The 20,213-nt window shown below is 56.7% G+C and overlaps 2 protein-coding genes across 4 annotated transcripts in view; both read right to left on the bottom strand.

The window, feature by feature from the left end:
• Positions 1-8,466, bottom strand: part of MTMR10 (myotubularin related protein 10) — a 29,084-nt gene extending 20,618 nt beyond the window's left edge. The window contains exons 1-5 of one of the 3 annotated variants that reach the window (XM_080651806.1): positions 8,271-8,466; positions 7,566-7,626; positions 2,977-3,113; positions 2,784-2,856; positions 1,743-1,885 (exon numbers count right to left, since the gene is read on the bottom strand). In XM_080651806.1, the coding sequence (XP_080507932.1) occupies positions 1,743-1,885; positions 2,784-2,856; positions 2,977-3,113; positions 7,566-7,626; positions 8,271-8,330 (474 nt within the window). In that variant the 5' untranslated portion in view covers positions 8,331-8,466. Of the gene's footprint in view, positions 1-1,742; positions 1,886-2,783; positions 2,857-2,976; positions 3,114-7,565; positions 7,627-8,270 lie in introns of those variants that run through there. The other 2 variants (XM_080651808.1, XM_080651807.1) reach the window with 2 other exon arrangements.
• Positions 8,467-12,229: 3,763 nt separating this feature from the next.
• The window catches only part of TRPM1 (transient receptor potential cation channel subfamily M member 1), a gene marked incomplete at its 5' end in the record, with an annotated part of 44,124 nt that continues 36,140 nt past the window's right edge, over positions 12,230-20,213 (bottom strand). The window contains 3 exons of the mRNA XM_080651580.1: positions 12,230-13,995; positions 19,004-19,136; positions 19,428-19,630. Of these exons, the coding sequence (XP_080507706.1) occupies positions 12,747-13,995; positions 19,004-19,136; positions 19,428-19,630 (1,585 nt within the window). The 3' untranslated portion in view covers positions 12,230-12,746. The remainder of the gene's footprint in view (positions 13,996-19,003; positions 19,137-19,427; positions 19,631-20,213) is intronic.

Raw genomic sequence — 20,213 nt, 5'->3', positions numbered from 1 at the left:
GGGGCGTGTAGGAGGCAGCCGATCCATGATTCTCATCATTGATGTTTTTCTCTCTCTCTCTCCCTCTCCCTTCCTCGCTGAATTCAATGAAAAAATATTTTAAAAAATAATCCTGCTCTAAGTCAGGCTCCTAAGTTCTGTGCTGTCACTAGTCTCGACATTCTACGCTCTGAAGTCAGGGTTTTCTTTTATATATATATATATATATATATATATATATATATATATATATATATTTTTTTTTTTTTATTGATTTTTTACAGAGAGGAAGGAAGAGGGATAGATAGTCAGAAACATCGATGAGAGAGAAACATCGATCAGCCGCCTCCTGCACACCTCCTACTGGGGATATGCCCGCAACCAAGGTACATGCCCTTGACCGGAATCGAACCTGGGATCTTTCAGTCCACAGGCCGACGCTCTATCCACTGAGCCAAACTGGTTTTGGCTGAAGTCAGGGTTTTCATCAACAGAACCTTGATCCTCAATCGATTGAATCACTAGCACATATTTAAGTTCAAGAAGGTAACTTAGCTTAAACATTTTACATACAGTCTCCTACCTGATTAATTCTAAGTCTTCCTACATAAGAATAGGCACGTCAGATTAAAATGCCAAAACCACAACTTGCTAAAAGGGGCCTTCAGAGTGGCCTCACTGAGCTTCCAACAATGCAGCCTGCCGACAGGTGGTCCCACACTCCACGTGCAGACTTGCAGCCACAGGTCGCTAGACACTCTGGTCCCAGTGGCCATGCACTTTCAGACGTTCACGTCTTGCTTGCCGTCTTCCTGTGAAGACACTGTTGATGCTAATTCTAAAAATAAACCTACGCCCTCCCGACCAAAGTAAATGCCGGCAGCGGCCTGGAGGTCATTCTGGCGCCTCCTTCTGATATCAACAGAACATGTACTGCCGCAAGCCTACGGGTCCTGGAAAGCAGGCGCACCCAGTTTTGGGGTGCCAAGGCGGCCGCACTCCTGAGGACACACCTTCCTGCCGCACGGGGAGCCTGTGGCTCCACCCAGATACGGGCAGGCTTCTCCTCGGACCCGTTACTCGTCGCTGCACGTGCCGCCCTACAGACGGGACCAGGAGGCACCGGGCCCACAGGCCCCATCTCGGCAAAAGCCAAAACGTGGGATCCAAGTGGGGACTTCTGCGCTGGCTGCTCCCTCCACGATCAGGCAGTGCCCATCCCCCCGAGGCCGGCGAAAACAAGACAATGCAAGTCCCTCGCTGTCAGCTGCCCTGTGGAAGGTCACTCACGAGGATGCAGCAGCTTTCCGTAAAGCACTAAGACTTAGTACGCCCCGCCCACTACTCTGCATGGGCCTAACCCTTATTTATGTACCTAAGTCCAACTTCCGGTTAGCTGAGCAAGTTCTGAGGTCTGACCAAACCTCAGACAACACACCTCCATCTCTTCAATCTTTTAAAAGAAAGAAACCAACCGGAATGGCCTTCTGTAAAAGATGCACTCATCTCCACAATACTTTGTGCTATTTTAGGAGCTGATAAAAAAGTAGAAAGAATATTTTAAAGCAGCGAAAGAGTCCAAGAAAACAGTTCTATGGACATCCCTGGCTTTGAATTTACTTAGGAAGGTATCTGACAAATTCCCCTAAGAAAAGAAAAAAACCTGGGCACTTGAGAAATGCAAACTTCCACAGAGAACTGAAATGGATCAGGATGGTGCACAGCCCAGGACAAGCTGAACCAAGAACAAAACAAATCATTACCTTTTTGGCACTTTCAGGCCCTGATTCATCAAAGCGAAATCTGACGATCCTGAAGTCTTTACAGTAAATGATTAACTCGGTTGGATTGAACTTCAGTTTCTGGTTGGGGCCCAGGACTTTCTGCTTCCTCTTGTGGTCATTTACTAAAAGAGAAGAGATTACAGTGTGAGAACGTTATGTCTTGTTTCTCTCGCTGTAGCACCCTAACGCGTGCTGAGTGATGCCAACTGAAGGACACGCACCCCGGAGCACCGCCTCCCTGGACCCTCACAGTACTTATCTGTGCGTCCTCGCACTTCGGGGAATCGATTTTAACTTTGCTTTTGAAGGTATTTCAAATGATTGTTGGCACACCAACCACCACCATCTAGATACATTTTATAATTAAAATTTTAATTTAAAAGAGGACAAATACTAGGAAATATAAAAAGTGATTCATTTTATAGCTCCATTTTAAATTAATTATTTTACCTGTTTTTCATGAATGTTACTGGGACTTAAAAAAAAAAAAAAAAGGAGAAATACCTACAGAAATAAACTTCCAACCCAAGTATCTTCAAGCAATTCTTGCAGGGCAGAATCAGCTTTAGGGACTAAGTAAAGAATAATATGGCCCAGCCAGTGTAGCTCAGTGGTTTGATTCCCAGTCAGGGCACATGCTTGGGTTGTGGGTTCATCCCCAGTGCAGGGGGCATGCAGGAGGCAGCCGAGCCATGATTCTCTCTCACCATTGATGTTTCTATCTCTCTCTCCCTCTCCCTTTCTCTCTTAAATCAATAAATACGTACATAGGTATCTATATATATAAAAGGCTAAGTGACCGTCCGACTGTCCGGTACGTATGACGCACGCTGACCACCAGGGAGCGGACGCTCAATGCAGGAGCTGCCGAGCTGCGGTGACTCGGGAGCGGCGGTTCTTGGGTGACTCGCCCCAGAACCAGAGAGGAGGGAGCCCAATTTCTTTTAATTAATTTGCTTCCAATGTGCATGCATCTGTGCTCTGGGCCACTAGTATACACATAAAAAGAATAATGTGTACCTGTGACGATTTGCTCAATACACGTTAAAGGGACATCATGTTCACCAAGAAGAAGGTTTCTGTAATGGAATTTCTGAAATACAAAGTTACGGTCACGTTAATTCTTTTCCCATTAACCTCGCACTGGTTCTATCAGCCTTAACTTCCTCTGTGTCAAAGGCCTGGGCACAGACGGCATACACACAGAACGCACCTGCAATGGCATCGGGTCGTCCGTAACAAAGGAAATTTTGAAGTTACTGCATATCAGCTTTCCCCACAGATCGTACTGACTCGTGTCCGTGGCAATGCATTTTCTCACAAAGTTGACTTCATTCACAACAATTTCTCCTTTAAAAAAAGAAAGCCATCATTGTGTGCACTACCTCTCCACGGTAACGTGTCAGCAGGCGCTGTGTGACTTATGTCAGGATGGCGACAGGAAGAACCGTGAGCACCTGCACCCTCACAACAGGAAGTGTCGACGAGGCTTACGCCCCACTTGGCAGACCCAGACACGGGGCACGGTGAGCGGGAGGTCGGAGAGGCTCAGCCGATGGGCGGACCCGGGCCTGCACTCTGCCCCTCCTCACTGAAAGGCATCTGGAGAGGAAGCCAACTACACCCCCTCCTCCGCCGTGTCATTTGATGGAATACCTGTATTTCATTACACGCAGCTAGATCTCCCAAACCCATGTCTTTGATTTATTTTTTAAGAAATGAGAAAGAGTTCAGCTTTAACCTCAAAAGTGATACTGCCATCTATTTATTTTACACATACTCCATAAATCCAAACCGAGTCCCTCTGCACGCAAATGACCCCTTTGTTGGTGGTAAAACTTTACAATATCATTTTAGAGTTAAAAGGGAAGATTAAAGAAAAGCAAGAAACCAAAAGAAAAGGGAAACTGTGCTTTCAGAAGAATAACTTCCCACAACTATTTGAAGCCTGGTTATCATGAATTCTAAATTTCAAGGTCCAAAGCTCCATCCGACGCTGAGCCATTTTTAAGCGAGCGGTCAGGGTGCGGATCCGCTTGGTCTGTTCCTGAGGATCCACACCGCTAAGAGACACAGACAGAACCTGCTGGCGGACCAGCCCCGAGCACCGACCGCGTCCGAAGATCCCAGTCACAGGCCCCACAACCCTCTCCACGCGACTACCGCACAGACAGCGGCGGACGCCGGACAAAAGGTCGATTCATGTCCCGGAGGAGCCGGACAGCGCGACATTTCACCATGCTGTTCAGACGGGTGCACGACTGAAAACCTAGGGATTGTTTATTTACTTCTGGAATGCTCCATGTAGTATTTTCAGACTGTGGCTGACCACGGGTGGCTGAAACTGCGGACAGCAAAGCACAGACGAGGGGGGGCCCTGTACAGAGAGCCCGTGCGGAGGCCGGCAGGGTGGAGCATTAGCCAACCAAGGAGGTGAAAGAGCTGGTCCTGTGGAAGCGCATTTACTTACAGAGCTTCACGAACAGTCTCTGAGCAGGAGCCGCAGGGCGCAGAGACTGAGGGTGGGAGTGAGGACGTGAGGACCAACGCTGGCTGGGCCCGGCAGCGCAGCCCAGGTGGTGAGCCCACCCTCCCCTCCCATGGTCCAGGGGAGGCACAGCCTGATGCTGAGGCGCTGCAGCTGGCTGCACGGCTCACGACGCCACGTGTCTGCTCTTCCTAAAGCAATGGACCCGTGCGTCCACGTACTACACCGCCAGCCCGCAGTCCCCTCAGAGCCACTCCGGAAAGGTCGGCACCACACAACGCATCCGAGAGAGGGTCTCTCCTAAGGGATGCACGAGCCCACGTGAAGCAGCTTCCAGCGTGGCAGAACACGAGCACGGGCATCCCGGGCCGAGCGTGCCACCAGGATGAACAGAGACGCACAAGACATCCGCCCAACAAGGGCTATTTTCATTTCCAGACGGCCCACGGTCGTGTGCCTCCCTGATCGATTACAAAAGCCTCTGACAATCAGTGCACTCACTATCAACGGACTGGTGACTCATCATGAAAATGCCGCTGGCCCCGCAGAGGGGAAGAGGGACAGAGGGAGCCGACGCGCAGCCGGAGCAGGGGCCGAGGCCTGGCGGGCACTCAGGCGCCGAGCGGGAGCCCTTCCGATCGGCCTCCCCTGCGCCCTCGCCGCCTCTGCCTTCCTCCCGGGGAGCATTTCCCCAACGAACTGACACTGTCCAGGGCAGGACCCTCTCCCCTCCGGCTTCTAACTCCTCGGCCTGAAGCAAGGACCACGGGTTCGGTACCTGCAGGGCAGTGAGCCTGGGGCCAGACGGGGAACGTGCTAGCAGAGCGGCGTGCCTGGTCACCAACGTCACCAGCGAGGCCTGGGCCACTCCACGCCGCCTCCAGACGAGGTGCAAGGCTGTGTCCCACCCGCTTCCGCTCACCACATCCCCGTGCACACCTGCTCGTGACTTAGGCCCAGCCTCCGGCTTAAGCAGCTTCAGGACCGAGGCGAGCTGAAACCTACAGCACACCCCACAGCCCAACAACATTATTTGTCAGGTTCTTCTTTGTTCTCTTCTCTCCGCTTCATAAAATGAGGCTCCTTTTACATTCAGGTTTACGTTCCAACGGAGCCGTCGGGAACCGTACACAAACAAGGATTTTGTGTTCTGATTCTCATCTGCTCATTGGATTACGAGTTCAAGCTCTGGGCCACTGGGGGTAGGATATCCTTGAACCCCAGGCGCTGTGCCAAAGCAGAACATGCGAAACTGCATGGGGAACAATGGCTTCTTGTCCCGGGTGCCGTGTGAAGCCACAGGTGACCCGCCACGGCTCCCCGTGGTTTCTGACTGCTGAAGGCCGGGCCATCGCTGCTTCACGCACTTCACTCGTCCCCTCGATTCACAGGGAGGCTGCAGAGCACAGCAGGAGCAGCGAGGTGGGAGAGGTGACGTGACAGGCGAGGCAGGAAGCGGAGACCACGACAGGGTGGCCAGGCAGAAAGAAACCGGGAAGCGTGTGGGAAGGACAGATGAGAAGGCAGGCGGCAGACACTCTAATTTGGGGTTGGCCAGAAGTTCTGGAAGGACTAGGCTAAGTGCAAACAGAACGCCGGGGCCACCACGCGTGCAAGCTCAGAGCCACCGCAAAGAATCAACACGGGTCGGAAGGGCCAGACTTAGCTGCGCCTCGCGGACAAGTAAGCCACGCGCAGTCAGAGGCTCACAGCTTCCCCGGAAACCTGTGGCTTTTAGGCAGAAAGGAAAGCTTTTAGGTTAATTCTGCAGAACAGATGACCCCCGAGGGAAAGTCCCTCAGGCCTGTTGATATTAACATTCCCATAAGCTTGTCTTAGATGTAAAAGCGAGGTTTTAAAAACCCAGCCCTGCGTTTGCAGCCGAGACCATGTCACGGACTGGAGTCAAATCCTAACAATGAAGGGGCCTCGAAGGTAAGTTTTGTTCTAACCCAGTGAGTCTCCACGGGAAGGTGGGGGTTGGGGGGCAGTTTGGGGGACGCTGGAGACTCGCTGGTTGTCTCAATGAGGCGGTGGAAGAGGGGGGCCCCCAGCGGGTGGAGGCCAGGGATGTGGATAAACACCCTGCAGAGGACAGAACAGCCCCTCCCACAAGATGACGGGCCCCCAAACGTCCAGAGGGCCTCTGTGGGGAAGGCCCTGGCCTTTCTAGACTGAAACGCGTGCCTCTGCAGATACAGCTGACACCTCCGGGAAAAAACAACACAAAAACAACCATCGCCAAGTCAGGAATTCAAAGGTCACTGAGCTGTTACTGGTTTCCAGAGACCCGGGCACAGTAAAAGGTGCTTTTTGTGCTGTTACAGCGACGGCCAGGCAGGCAGGCAGGCAGGCAAAGAGCACCCCACGACCTCAGCCGTCAGAGGCTGCTTGGGGAAAAGAGCGGGTTCAGCCCGGCCGGTGGCTCCGTGGTTAGGGTGCCGGCCTGAGGACTTGAAGGGTCTCGGGTTCCATCCCCGGCCCCTGTTGGGATGAATTTGGGAGGCAACCCAGGGGTGTTTCTCTCTCTCTATCTGTCCCCCTCCTTTGCACTCCCTCTAAAAAATATCAATGGGCCCTGGCCGGTGTGGCTCAGTGGATAGAGCGTCAGCCTGTGGACTGAAGGGTCCCAGGTTCGATTCCCGGTCAAGGGCACATGCCCCGGATGCGGGCTCGATCCCCAGTAGGGGGCCGTGCAGGAGGCAGCCGATCCGCGGTTCTCTCTCATCATGGATGTTTCTCTCTCTCTCTCTCCCTCTCCCTTCCTCTCTGAAATCAATAAAAAATATATTAAGAATAAAAATAAAATAAATCAATGGGCCCTGGCCGGTTTGGCTCAGTGGATAGAGTGCCGGCCTGTGGACTGAAGGGTCCCGGGTTTGATTCCGGGTCAAGGGCTCAAAAAAAAAAAAAAAAATCAACGAAAAAAATATGCTTGGATGAGGATTACCCCCCCCCCCAAAAAAAAAGGAGAAAAAAAAGGGGCATTTCAAGAGACAAGGAAAGAGGGCTGACATTCTGGGCCATTTTCTAGGATGCTTTCCGTTTTCAAGGACAAACCCCAATAGAAGCATCCCTTTCCGATGATGTTGTTCGGTTCCAAGCAGAACTTTTTTTTCCTGCGCCCCCCCCACACCCGCCCCCCCCCCCCGCTGGTTAGATTTTTTTTTTTTTTAACCCGATAAAGTTTGAAGAGTGAAAAGAGGAGGAGAGAGCGGCCCGCAGGGACCCACACACGCCCCTCCCTCCCTCCCTCCCTCCGCGAGCCAGGACCTGTCAGACTCAGGGGGCCCACCCCCACCCCCAACGCTCACCTGGCAGCAGCACCGGCTCCAGCTTCTTAATCTTCGGCTCCGAATCAAACTTGTCCTCGGCCTGAAACACGGGGCGCAAAACAGCACCGTTCAACAGGTCCCCCGCCCGCCCCCCCGCCCCGGGAAGACAGACACCAAACCCACACGTTTTGCTTTCCACGCGGTGGCCCTATGGGACGGACCCCGATCCGCACCCGTCCCGTCCGTCCGTCCGTCCGTCCATCCGTCCGTCCCCCCTTCAATCCTTTCCCTTTTTTTTTTTTTTTTTTTACCAAGTTCTTTTTAAGATCGCCTCGGGAGTTGGACAATAAGACATCATACGACGGGCAGGTGCCCCAACCCCATCAGGTGCCCGCGAGCCCCGCGGTCAGTCACGTGGGCGGCCGCCCTGGGGGCGACGGGACGGGACGGGACGACGGGACGGGACGGTCGCTGGGCTCGTAGCTCCGGGCGCCGAATGGCAGCGGCCGGCGGAGTTTCACAAGTTTTCCCCGAGTGAGTGGGGGCTCTGGCACCCGCGCGGCTGGGGACAGGGGAGGACGGGAGGGAGGACGGGGGGACCGAGGAACAGGGGGGGGGCCAAGGGGGCCAGGGGACATGGGGACGGGGTGGCCTCCGGGTCCCCAGCTCCCACGGGCCGGCCCGGCCCGGCGGCTCCCCGGAAGCGCGGGGGAGAAGAGCGCGCGTGGGGAGGGGGCTGTGTACCTGGGGCGGCGGCAGCAGGTAGGACCTGAAGGTGGGTCTGGGCGGCTTGAGGGAGAACATGGTGCCGCCGCCGCCGCCTTCGCCTTCGCCTTCGCCTTCCCGCCCCGGCCCGCTCGCCAGCCGGGACCCGCCGCGGGCTGAGCGCTCCCCGTGCGGCCAGCCGGGCCCGGCGCACTGACGGGCGGGGACGCGGCGGAGCGCCCGCCCGAGCGGGGAGGAGCCGGGGCAGAGTCGGGACGGGGCCGACGGCGACCGCCCGGGCCCATCCCCGGAAGGGGCCCCGCGCCCCGCCCCGAGAGACGGCGCGCGCGGGGCTGGCGGCCGGGCGCTCTGGGCCTCTAGGCCTCGCCGGCGCCGTCACGCGGGGCCAGCGCCGCGCACCCGCCGCCGGGACCTCCTCAGCGAGGGCGCAGGGGGGGAGCGGCGCGCGGCAGCCATCTTGGGCGCGCGGCCGGGGGGAGGGCGCTCGTACGGTGGCCCGCGGGGGTCACGGCGGCCCCCAGGGAACTACGGTGGCCCGCGGGGGTCACGGCGGCCCGCGGAGGTCTCGCCGGCCCCCTGGGAGCTACGGCGACAGCGGGAGTGGGCCCGTGACCGTGGCCCGGGGCCTCCTCTGTCGCGTCTGTCCCTCTTCTCCTGGGACCCTCTTCCCTTGGGTGCCGCCCAGTAGTCACCCCGTTCGCGCGATCACTGTTGTGTGAAGTCGTGGAGTGGAGCCCAGCGTGGGAGGGGTAGGCTCTGGGAGGGGGGACAGGTGAGCCCGGGAGAGGGGACCCGTGCAGCCCGGGACAGGTGAGCCGGGGAGAGGGGACAGGTGCAGCCCGGGACAGGTGAGCCGGGGAGAGGGGACAGGCGAGCCTGGGAGAGGGGACAGGTGCAGCCTGGGAGAGGGGACAGGTGAGCCTGGGAGAGGGGACCCGTGCAGCCCGGGACAGGTGAGCCTGGTAGAGGGGACAGGTGAGTCCGGGAGAGGGGACAGGTGCAGCCTGGGAGAGGGGACAGGTGCAGCCTGGGAGAGGGGACCCGTGCAGCCCGGGACAGGTGAGCCGGGGAGAGGGGACAGGTGAGTCCGGGAGAGGGGACAGGTGCAGCCTGGGAGAGGGGACAGGTGAGCCTGGGAGAGGGGACAGGTGAGCCTGGGAGAGGGGACCCGTGCAGCCCGGGAGAGGGGACAGGTGAGTCCGGGAGAGGGGACAGGTGAGCCCCGGACAGGGGACAGGTGCAGCCCGGGAGAGAGGACAGGTGAGCCCGGTAGAGGGGACAGGTGCAGCCCAGGACAGGGGCAGGTGCAGCCCGGGACAGGGGACCCGTCTCCAAAGCACATCGCGGTCGGGCTGCAGGTGGAGGCCCCTCAGAGACCCCACTCCCCGGGAAGATGGGGTACGGGGATGCGGGGTCTACTGACAGATGATGACTTAGGCCCAGCACGCAGACCCCTCCATCTCGTTTGTTGACTTCCCCCCTCCTTGTATTAAACGTCAACGCGGGAAAAGATGTGAAACAAGCTGCCTCCTTTCCTTGCTCATCGCACTGTAAAGGTGTGAGCGGGCAAGCCGAATGGCCGGCGCCCCTCGCGGAGTGGGGCTCCCACAGGCCATGGACCAGTCGTTGCCCAGAGCACAGGGGCTTCCCCACGCCGCGCACCGGGCATCGGGCATGACTGAACTCAACGGGGCCTGAACTGGAGCAGCCTTGGGGGGAGGTGGGGGAGTGACATTTTGGTGAACCTGGGAGTGGAGACTAGATGACTAGACCCTTCTCAGGCTTTGGAGAAAAAAACCCTGATCCGCTTCACCATTCACGTCCAGGGTAACGCCAGGGTGGCCATGGGAATCGTCCTGACAAGTGTTGCTAACAGAAATGTTTAAAAATTTTCAACTAAAATTCCAAAGGTTGTCTTTCTTCTTCTTCTTCTTCTCCTCCTCCCCCCTCCTCCTCCTCCTCCTCCTCCTCCTCCTCCTCCTCCTCCTCCTTCCTCCTCCCCCTCCACCTCCTCCTCCTCCTCCTTCCTCCTTCCTCCTCCTCCACTTCCTCCTCCTCCTTCTCCTCCTCCTTCTTTCTTCTTCTCCTCCTCCTCCTTCTCCTCCTCCTCCTCCCCCTCCTCCTCCTCCTCCTCCTTCCTTCTCCCCCTCCTCCTCCTCCTCCACCTCCTTCTCCTCCTCCTTCTCCTCCTCCTCCTTTCTTCTTCCTCCTCCTCCTCCTCCTTCTTTCTTCTCCTTCTCCTCCTCCTCCTCCTCCTCCTCCTCCTCCTGAAAATAATGTATTCTGGATTCAGAACCCTACTGGTCCTTCTGGGGAACTTGTTTGCGTGACACACGACTCCATTTGGCACAGGAACCAAGATTGTGATTTAAAACGTTAAGCCCGCCCTAGCCGGTTTGGCTCAGTGGATAGAGCATCAGCCTGTGGACTGAAGGGTCCCAAGTTCGATCTGGTCAAGGGCACAGGCCCAGGTTGTGGGCTCGGTCCCCAGTAGGGGATGTGCAGGAGGCAAGCCCATCAATGATTCTCTCTCATCATTGATGTTTCTATCTCTCTCTCTCCCTCTCCCTTCCTCTCTGACATCAATAAAAGTATATTTTAAAAAAACTGTTAAACCCATTGGGTTATAGGTGTTAAAAGCAGTATTGTGCACATACATTAAACGTCTTTCTTAATAAACAGTTAGTGATGGATCTACATGAAATGGATTAAACAAAACAAAGAGAAAATATCAGTTTTGTGGCTACCAGGTTGGGGGCAGCGGGAAACGGGAGAAATGTGGGTAACCGGTCCGACCTCCCAATGCATAACTGGGCTAAGTAAGTCCTGTGGGTGTCACGTACAACATGATGGCTGCAGTTAGCATGATTGTGTGGTGTATATGAACGTTGTTAAAAGAGTAAATCTGGGGGTGGGGGGCAGGTAAAGCCATGTACTAGGGGGTAGGGGAGGCCGGGGGGGAGGTCAATGGGGAAAAAAAAAGGAGACATACGTACTACTGTTTGTAATACTTTAAACAATTAAATAAATAAAGGAGTAAATCTGAAGAGTTCTCATGACAAGGAAAAAAATTATTTTGGCTTCTTCTCATTGTATCCATGTGATGATGGATGCAAACTAAACTTACTGTGGTCACCATGTCTCAATCTCAGTGAAATCATAACGCTACACGCCTTAAGCTTATGCAGTGACATATGTCAGTTACATCTCCATAAAGCCGGGAAGCAATGTATTGTTATCCACACATACTCTTCCATCAATATGTGCGTGTTTTTTTATTTATTTATATATATATATATATATATATATATATATATATATATATATATATATATATTTTATTTTTTTTTATCAATTTCAGACAGGAAAGGGAAGGGGGAGAGAGAGAAACATCCATGATGAGAAAGAATCATGGATCGGCTGCCTCCTGCACGCCCCCCACTTGGGATCGAGCCCACAACCCAGGCATGTGCCCTTGACCGGAATCGAACCCGGGACCCTTGAGTCCACAGGCCGACGCTCTATCCACTGAGCCACACCAGCCGGGCTGTTTTCTTGGTTTTCCCCGAACAGGTTTGCTTCGGCCCTATCACTGTCCTAGGTGGCCACGTGGCTGAAAAGCGGGAAAACTCTGACCGGACGCTAAACCTTACGACCGTGTCGGGGATCTCGGTGTGTCGGCCCGCTTGGGCTGCCGCCAAAAACCACCGCAGGCGGGCGGGGCGGCTGCAGCCACGGAGACGGGTTTCTCACCGTTCTGGATGGAGGCTGGGAGTTCAAGATCAAGGCAGGTGTCTGGTGTGAGCGCTTCATCTGGCTCGCAACACAGAGGCTGTGTCCACACAGGGCTGTTGAGGGAGGGAAGGAAGGAGGGAGGGAGGGAGGGAGCGAGCTCGTCAGTGCTGGAGAGCACTCCGGTATCTTCTTCTTTTTAAATATATTTTTATTGATTTTTAAAGAGCTTTTTGTTTAATAGATTTTTATTGATTTCAGAGAGGAAGGGAGAGGGAGAGAGAGAAACATCCACGATGAGAGAGCATCAGGGACCGGCCGCCTCCTGCACGCCCCCTCCTGGGGATCGAGGCAGCCACCTGGGCACGTGCCCTTGACCGGGAATCGAACCGTGACCTCCTGGTGCCCAGGTCGATGCCCAACCCCGGAGCCTCGCCGGCCAGGCTCTGGTGTCTTCTCATCAGGGCCCTAATCCTTTACGGCCTCATCTATCCGTAATGACCTCCTAACGGCCGTGTCTCCAGAGACAGTCACACGGGGGTCAGGGTTCCAAGGGAGGAATTTGGGGAGGACACAAGGGATCCCACAGCGCCTTTGAGGAAGCAGCGCCGTGCCCGGAACTTCCATCCCGCGTCCACGCTGCCGAATGCCTTTCAGGCCAGCGTTTTCGGAACCTGATGACGATGGATCGATCGATCGGACGGCCAAGGGGGTGGCGGCCCGCTGCGGCTTTGATTTCAAAAGCTGGAGAAGCCAAGCACATCAGCATTCCGTTTCGGCGGGAGCCTTCTCGTGCGCGGCCTCCGTTTTCCTTCCCGTCGCGGCGACCAGGCTGCCCACGCTGCCGGCGTGCCCAGGTGCGTCGAACAGGCCCCGCACGCCCGGAGCCCCCCTGGGGCGGCCGTGTAAGCTCTTAGACCTCCACGACGGGAACCCCGGGGCCTGGCCTGCGCTCACGGTCAGCAGGTTCCCCTTCTCCGCTGGCTCGGTCACGGCCAGGGACAGGCGAGGCGTCCAGGGGACCCCTCGAGAAGCACCGCGAGCCTCCTCCGTGTCTGTCTGTAATGGGTCTTGGCGCTCCGCCAGCCTTGCGGCCTCTGACACGGCGTCGTGGGGGATGTCGGTGCTGCGGGACCGCGTGATCTTGTGGACTTGGTATCTCCACTCCGTGGTCCACGCCTGATCCAGGATCGACCCGCGCCCCGCACCCCACTGGCTCGCCCCGCCGACCAGCTTCCTCGCGTGGGAATACACCAGGCTGGCGGACTCCAGGGTCTGACAGGCACGGAACGCCTCGTCGGGGTCGGAGCGTGGCCTTTCCGTGTCTCCGGGGGGGCCGGGCACAGCCCCCTCCATCGCGGCCGTTCCCGCCGTGAGCAAATCCGATTTCTGGTCTGCGGGCAGGGCCTCTGCGGGAGTGACACTGGGGGACTTCGCGTCTTCCCTTCCCCTCCCCCAGCCCGCCTGCCTTTCGTCCCCTCCCGCATACATCCCTGCTTCTGGGCCTGATTTCGGCTCCGACGGGTCCTCGATGTTGTCCAACGCCAGTCGACTGCCCCCCGGCGTGGCTGGGGCGCTCCTGCCCGGGGCGAGGCGGAGGCTGCCCTGCCGCCCCGGGACCAGGTGCACCTGGGGGTCCTTTTCTCCCTTCCCACGGAAGGAGCAGGCTCTCTTCCTGCCGAACCCCGAGCCCGGCGGCCGGGGGAGAGAGGCGCCGTCGCCCGGCTCCTCCGCGGGGAAGTGGAAGCGGTACCCGCCGGCGCTGTCGGCGCTGTTGACGCTGCTCTGCCGCAGCAGGAAGGTGGCGGTGGCCTCGCACTCGGAGGAGGCGCGGGAGCGCGTGTGCACGAGCTCCGGCCTGTCGATCCCCGCCAGGGCCTCCAGGGCGCTCGCCATCCGGCCCGACAGCTCTTCCAGCTGCGAGAGCCGCAGGTCCACCGTCTGCAGCGCCGTCTTCATGAAGCTCTCCCGCTCGTTGATCTCCTCCAGGCGCATGGACATGTTTTCGACCCTGGCCAACACCAAAGGATGGGGTTACTCAGCTGAGAAGACGAACCCTCAACAAAGAAGTACCGTTGTGTTACGGTCACACCAGCGGCCCGATGCACGAAGATTCGTGCAAGCACGGGCCTGCCTTCCCCTGGCCGCCGGCACTGCCTTTCGGCCTTCCCACGCTGCCCAGAGGCCTGGAGCGGGCGCTGAATGCCTGCATCGTTGCCGTGGCGATGACACAAGCATCCCGCCCCGCCCCCAGCCTCTTGGCGCCTGTGCATGCAAATTAACCCACCATCTTTGTTGGGTTAATTTGCATACTGACTCCTGATTGGCTGGTGGGCGTCGTGAAGGTACGGTCAATTTGCATCTTACTCTTTTATTAGTGTAGAAGTTTTTACAGTCTTTCTTCTTTTAAAAAAATATTGCTTTCAGAGAGGACCGGAGGTGGGGGGAGAGAGAGAGAGAGAGGGAGGAGCATCAATGATGAGAAAGAATCATTGCCGGAACCGGTTTGGCTCAGTGGATAGAGCGTCGGCCTGCGGACTGAAGGGTCCCGGGTTCGATTCCGGTCAAGGGCATGTACCTTGGTTGCGGGCACATCCCCAGTGGGGGGTGTGCAGGAGGCAGCTGATCGATGTATCTCTCTCATCGATGTTTCTAGCTATCTATCCTCTCCCTTTCCTCTCTGTAAAAAATCAATAAAATATATTTAAAAAAAAAGAATCATTGATGGGCTGACTCCTGCACGCCCCCTACTGGGGATGGAGCCCGCAACGCAACCAGGAATGCAACTGGCACCTCCTGGTTCCTAGGCTGACGCTCAACCACTGTGCCACCCTGGCCGGGCTACATTTAAATGTTTAAATTAGATTGAAAGCATCGTACATAACGCTTCCCATTGCATTCACATAGTAGGGACTTCTGGAGCAGCTTCCCAGAGAACACCCACGAGCACTGGCCTTTCATAGACGCTTCTCTGTTACAACACCCAAGGTCCAAGTTCAAGTCCTCGTGCTGAGAGTCCCTGCGTGTCCAAGGCCAGAGCTCCGACACTGGAGCTGTGCAGTCAGCCAGCTGGGACCCCTCCTTTCACACGCCGTCAGCTCTTCACGGACAGCCATCCCCCCCCTCGCCTGCGAGGCATCCCGGGAATGATACGGTATACGGGAGCGTTTCCCTAATGACAGAGCTAACTGCTCCCACAAGGTCACCGTGGTCCGTGGGAGTCCTGGGCCCGGTTGGTACTCACGATCCCACGGCGTTCTGTCTCGCGTCCTGAGACCAGGCCCTGCCCTGTCATTTCATTCCCGGTCGGCAGATCAAAAAGGCACCTAATCCAGCCCCGAGTTTCCACCCAGCCCTTTCCGTCGCCGCCGACCCGAGTTTCCACCCAGCCCTTTCCGTCGCCGCCGACTCCTTCACCGGGGCTGCCTTTTAAGTTGAGTAAATTGTAGGGAGGCAGCCCAGGGCAGAGCCCGACCGGGCTTACGTACGTGCGAAAGATTGCACAAGAACGTGACTTGTGAGTCTTAAATCTTCTGGCTTTCTCATTCCTTTGTTTGTTTTTTTATTGATTTTTTTTTCTTTGTTTTTTAATGATTACCTTTCCTTTTTTTTTTTTAATTTCAGAGAGGAAGGGAGAGAAAGACAGAAGCATCCATGATGAGAGAGAATATTCTACTGGCTGCCTCCTGCACGCACCCCCCCCCGCCCCCCCAATACTGGGATCCAGCCCGAAATGCGGGCATGTGCCCTGACCAGGAATCGAACGGAGACCTCCTACGTTCGTACGTGGATGCTCAACCACTGAGCCAGGCCGGGCTGGGCTCCCTCTGTCTTGTCTGTGCTCCACGCCGGCTAGGGGAGGCCCTGTGAGATGGCAGGCCTGATGCTGCCTGCGACTGAGTGGGTGTGTCTCGTTCTGGGGTGTGTCTCCGGCAAGAACGGAACCGCACCCTGTACGCCCAACATGAATGACTAACAAAGCTGGATTTTTTTTTTTTTTTTTAATCTCTATCTACCTGATACCTGTACCTCTCTCTGGATTGGCTGGCAAAGCCGGGTTAGGAACAAAAATGTCATTCACCAGGCACCCCGAGACTCCAGGACTGAACCCATCCCCCAGCAGGCAAGTGACTTTGACCCCCTGTGAACGTAAAAGCTCAAGACATCCCCGTGGGATCGCCCCAAACTTCTCCTCCATCCCTGCCTGTCTGTCTTCCTACCTCCTTCTCTCCATCCGAGGAATCGCCCGCCCCTTTTCTCTTCTTTCTTTTTTTATATATTTTTATTGGTTTCAGAGAGGAAGGGAGAGGGAGGTGAGAAACATCCACGATGAGAGAGAATCCTGGATCGGCCGCCTCCCGCACGCCCCCTTCCGGGGATCGAGCCGACAACCGGGGCCTGTGCCCTTGACCGGGAATGGAACCGTGACCTCCTGGTTCCTAGGTCCACGCTCAACCACCGAGCCACGCCGGCCGAGCGTCACCCGCCTCCTTTCGATGAGGTGGGTGCGGATCTCTCTCTCTCTCGGGGCCTCTTCCAGTTACTACCTCATGTCTCGCCTTCCGATCTTTCCTGGAAGGGCCTCTGTTCCCAGCATCTGCTCTTCCGGGTCACGTGGGCAGAGACTGTCCAATAAGATGCCAAGGCCACGAGTTGCTGGTCACCTATCAAGCCTCAAGGAAACCCAAGACCTTAACCCAGATCCACAAACCTGGCAAGAACTTATGGAACCCATGCCCGGCCGGCGTGGCTCAGGGGTTGAGCGTCGACCTAGGAACCAGGAGGTCACGGTTCGATTCCCCGTCAGGGCACATGCCCGGGATGCAGGCTCGATCCCCAGTAGGGGGCGTGCAGGAGGCAGCCGATCCATGATCCTCTCTCATCACCGATGTTTTTCTCTCTCTCTCTTCCTCTCCCTTCGCCTCTGACATCAATAAAAATATATGAAGCCCAGGCGGCGTGGCTCAGTGGTTGAACGTCGACCTAGGAACCAGGAGGTCACGGTTCGAGTTCCTGTGTTACGGGAGGCAGCTGATCAATGAGTCTCTCTCACCATTGATGTTTCTCTCCCTCTCTCTCTCTCTCTCCCCCCCTTCCTCTCTGAAATCAATCAAAATATGTTTTCTAAATGCATCTATGTATAAAGTTATAGAAATGGAAGAAACATTGCAGCCTCAAAGGTTCGATTTTAGAGTCATCCCCGGTGCCAAAAACGAGGTGAAAACAATTCATGCGATTTCCCTGCTCCTCAGCTGGCCTGGCCAAGCGTCTCCGGAACCCTCCTCCTCTCTGTCCCCGGCATTCACCTGTGACTCAGCCCAGCAAGGGAACAATGGGACGGGCAAGAATGTGCTCCCATCCCAGGCGTTCCCAGGGCAGGGAAACAGGAAAGGGGCCTGTGTCTCCTGCCAGGCACACGCATGCCTTCCCACTGCGTGCGCGCACAGAACCCCTGGAGGGAAAATGCAATTTGGTAGCCATCTGATCATCACATTCCTGGAGGCCCGGTCCAAGAATGGCAAAAATCCCAGCAATGCCGGGGGGGAGGGGGCGAGGGAGAGGTGGCGGGGGTGGCGGGGGACGGAACAGCATTTCCATTGTCCTCGACTGGCTGTGACTCAATCCGAGTCCGCGTCTAACCGAAGAGTGGAAATTTCCCATCACCGACACGGGGCCGCCTCATCTGTCCACGAAGAAATACTGAGTAGATCTGGAAAGCTCAGGAATCGCATTTCAAAGAGCGAGGCAGCGTTCCCAAGTTTCCTCAAAGCCCTGGCCGGTATGGCTCCGCGGCTAGAGCACCGGCCTGCGGACTGAAGGGTCCCGGGTTCCGTTCCGGTCAAGGGCACATGCCCGGGTTGCGGGCTCCATCCCCAGTGTGGGGCGCACAGGAGGCAGCCGATCCATGATTCTCTCTCTTCATTGATGTTTCTCTCTTCTCTCTTCTCTCCCTCTCCCTTCGTCTCTGAAATCAATAAAAAAAATATTTTTGAAAAAGAAAATGTACCTCATTAAGGCCAAAGGATGGTGTGAAAACCCTGGAGTTTGGCCGAAACCGGTGTGGCTCAGTGGATAGAGCGTCGGCCTGCGGACTGTAAGGGTCCCGGGTTCGATTCCGGTCAAGGGCATGTACCTTGGTTGCGGGCACATCCCCAGTGGGAGGTGTGCAGGAGGCAGCTGATCGATGTTTCTCTCTCATCGATGTTTCTAGCTCTCTATCCCTCTCCCTTCCTCTCTGTAAAATATCAATAAAATATATTTAAAAAAAACACAAACAAAAAAAACAACCCTGGAGTTTGGCCGGTTGCATTACAAGGTGACCGGGTCTAGAAGGGGACAGAGGCCTGGCCACCGGCCGCTGCCAGGGGCCGAGCGCGAGTCGCCGGCCTGAGTGTGCACCAGGGCGACGCCAGGAGAATCGCCGGGGTCTGCTCTGATCGTTGGGCCCTGGACTGGGACTCGGCTGAGCTGTTCTTTGAGGCCCTCCCGTGTTTTTATGTTCATCCGTAAACACAGGTGTCTCCGTCAGGAACCTGTAATTCTGAGCGCCCGGGGCTATAACGATGAGCTAGCTGCCTCTCCACGCTCGCTCGCTCGCCCTTCTACCCACGCTGTTGGTTAAACTCTGGAGCCACGTGGGGGTTTTTAACCCGTTATCACCCGAGGATATTTTTTTCCATTGATTTTTTAGAGAGAGTGGAAGGGAGGGGAAGGAGAGAGAGAGACACGTCGATGGGAGAGAGACACATGGATGGGTTGCCTCCTGCACGTTTCCCGACCAGGGCCCAGGCTGGGGAGGAGCCTGCCACCGAGGTACGTGCCCTTGACCGGATTGGGACCGGGGACCCTTTGGTCCGCAGGCCGACGTCCTGTCCACTGAGCCACACCGGCCAGGGCTGGGAGTGCATATCAGATGAACTTGGGCAGGGCCCCTCAGAGCGGGGCGGAGGGGCCCCTCAGAGCGGGGCGGAGGGGCCCCCTCAGAGCGGGGCGGAGGGCCCCCGCACACCCAGGCCCACCTGTCGCAGGTGACCCGGATGCGCTCGTCGCTGGAGGACTGCTGCTCGTCCTCCTTCTCCTGGAAGTGCTCCTGCACACACTGAGCCTCGAACTCGTGCAGCCGCTTCAGCTCCTCGTCGCTGAGAAACAGCTCTGGGCAGCACGCGTGCGTTTGTGTTTTAATACGTTTGTATGGACGCCCGAGAGGAAGGGAGCGGGAGAGAGAGAGAGAGAGAGAAACATCCGTGAGGAGAGAGCATCACGGACCGGCCGCCTCCTGCACGCCCCGCACTGGGATGGAGCCCGCAACCCGGGCAGGTGCCCTGACCGGGAATCGAACCGTGGCCTCCTGGTTCCTAGGTCGACGGTCAACCACGGAGCCCCGCGGGGTCGGGGGGAGGGGGACGGGCGGGACGTGGGCCCTCCGGAAGGCAGGGCACCTACTCAGTCCGCGGTCCTGCTCCTCCTGGTCGCCTTCCCGCTTCCTCCGGCAGCGGCCGCTGAGCCGCCTGGCGATGATGTAGACGTGGCTCAGCACGATCATGGGCGGGGGCAGGACCGGCCGGTCGTGAAACGTCATGATGAGCTGGTACCGCTGGAATTTCCACACCTGGTTGGATATGGACTTCACTTCAAAGAAGGTGTTGCTTTAAAAAAGGAGACGTTTTCCGTCAGTCGGGCGGGGGGGGGGGGGGGAGGATCTCTTCCGTCAGTGGTCGGCAAACCACGGCTCGCGAGCCACAGGCGGCTCTTTGGCCCCTTGAGTGTGGCTCTTCCACAAAATACCACAACCTGGGCGAGTCTATGTGGAAGAAGTGGCGTTAGAGGAAGTTTAAGTTTAAAAAATTTGGCTCTCCAAAGACATTTCCGTCGTTGTCCTGTTGATATTTGGCTCCGTTGACGAAGGAGTTTGCCGACCACTGGCTTACGTGATCTTCCCAGAGCAGTTAGCGTTAACGTGAAACGACAAGACTCAACGAACTGGCCCTGGCCCGTGTGGCTCAGGGGATAGCGCGTCGGCCTGCGAACCATAGGGTCCTCCCCTCCCCCCCCCCCCCCGGGTTCCATTCCGGTCAAGGGCACCTACCTCGGTGGCAGGCTCCTCCCCGGCCCAGGCCCTGCAGGAGGCAACCCATCGATGTGACTCTCTCACATCGATATTTCTCTCCGTCTTTCCCTCTCTCTTCCTCTCTCTCTAAAAAATCAATGGAAAAATAATATCCTCAGGTG

Source organism: Plecotus auritus, assembly GCF_963455305.1.
Source record: "Plecotus auritus genome assembly, chromosome: 15".
Taxonomy (NCBI): Eukaryota; Metazoa; Chordata; class Mammalia; order Chiroptera; family Vespertilionidae; genus Plecotus; species Plecotus auritus.
The sequence above is the reverse complement of the archived record's forward strand: the minus strand, read 5'-3'. Positions and strand labels throughout refer to the sequence as shown.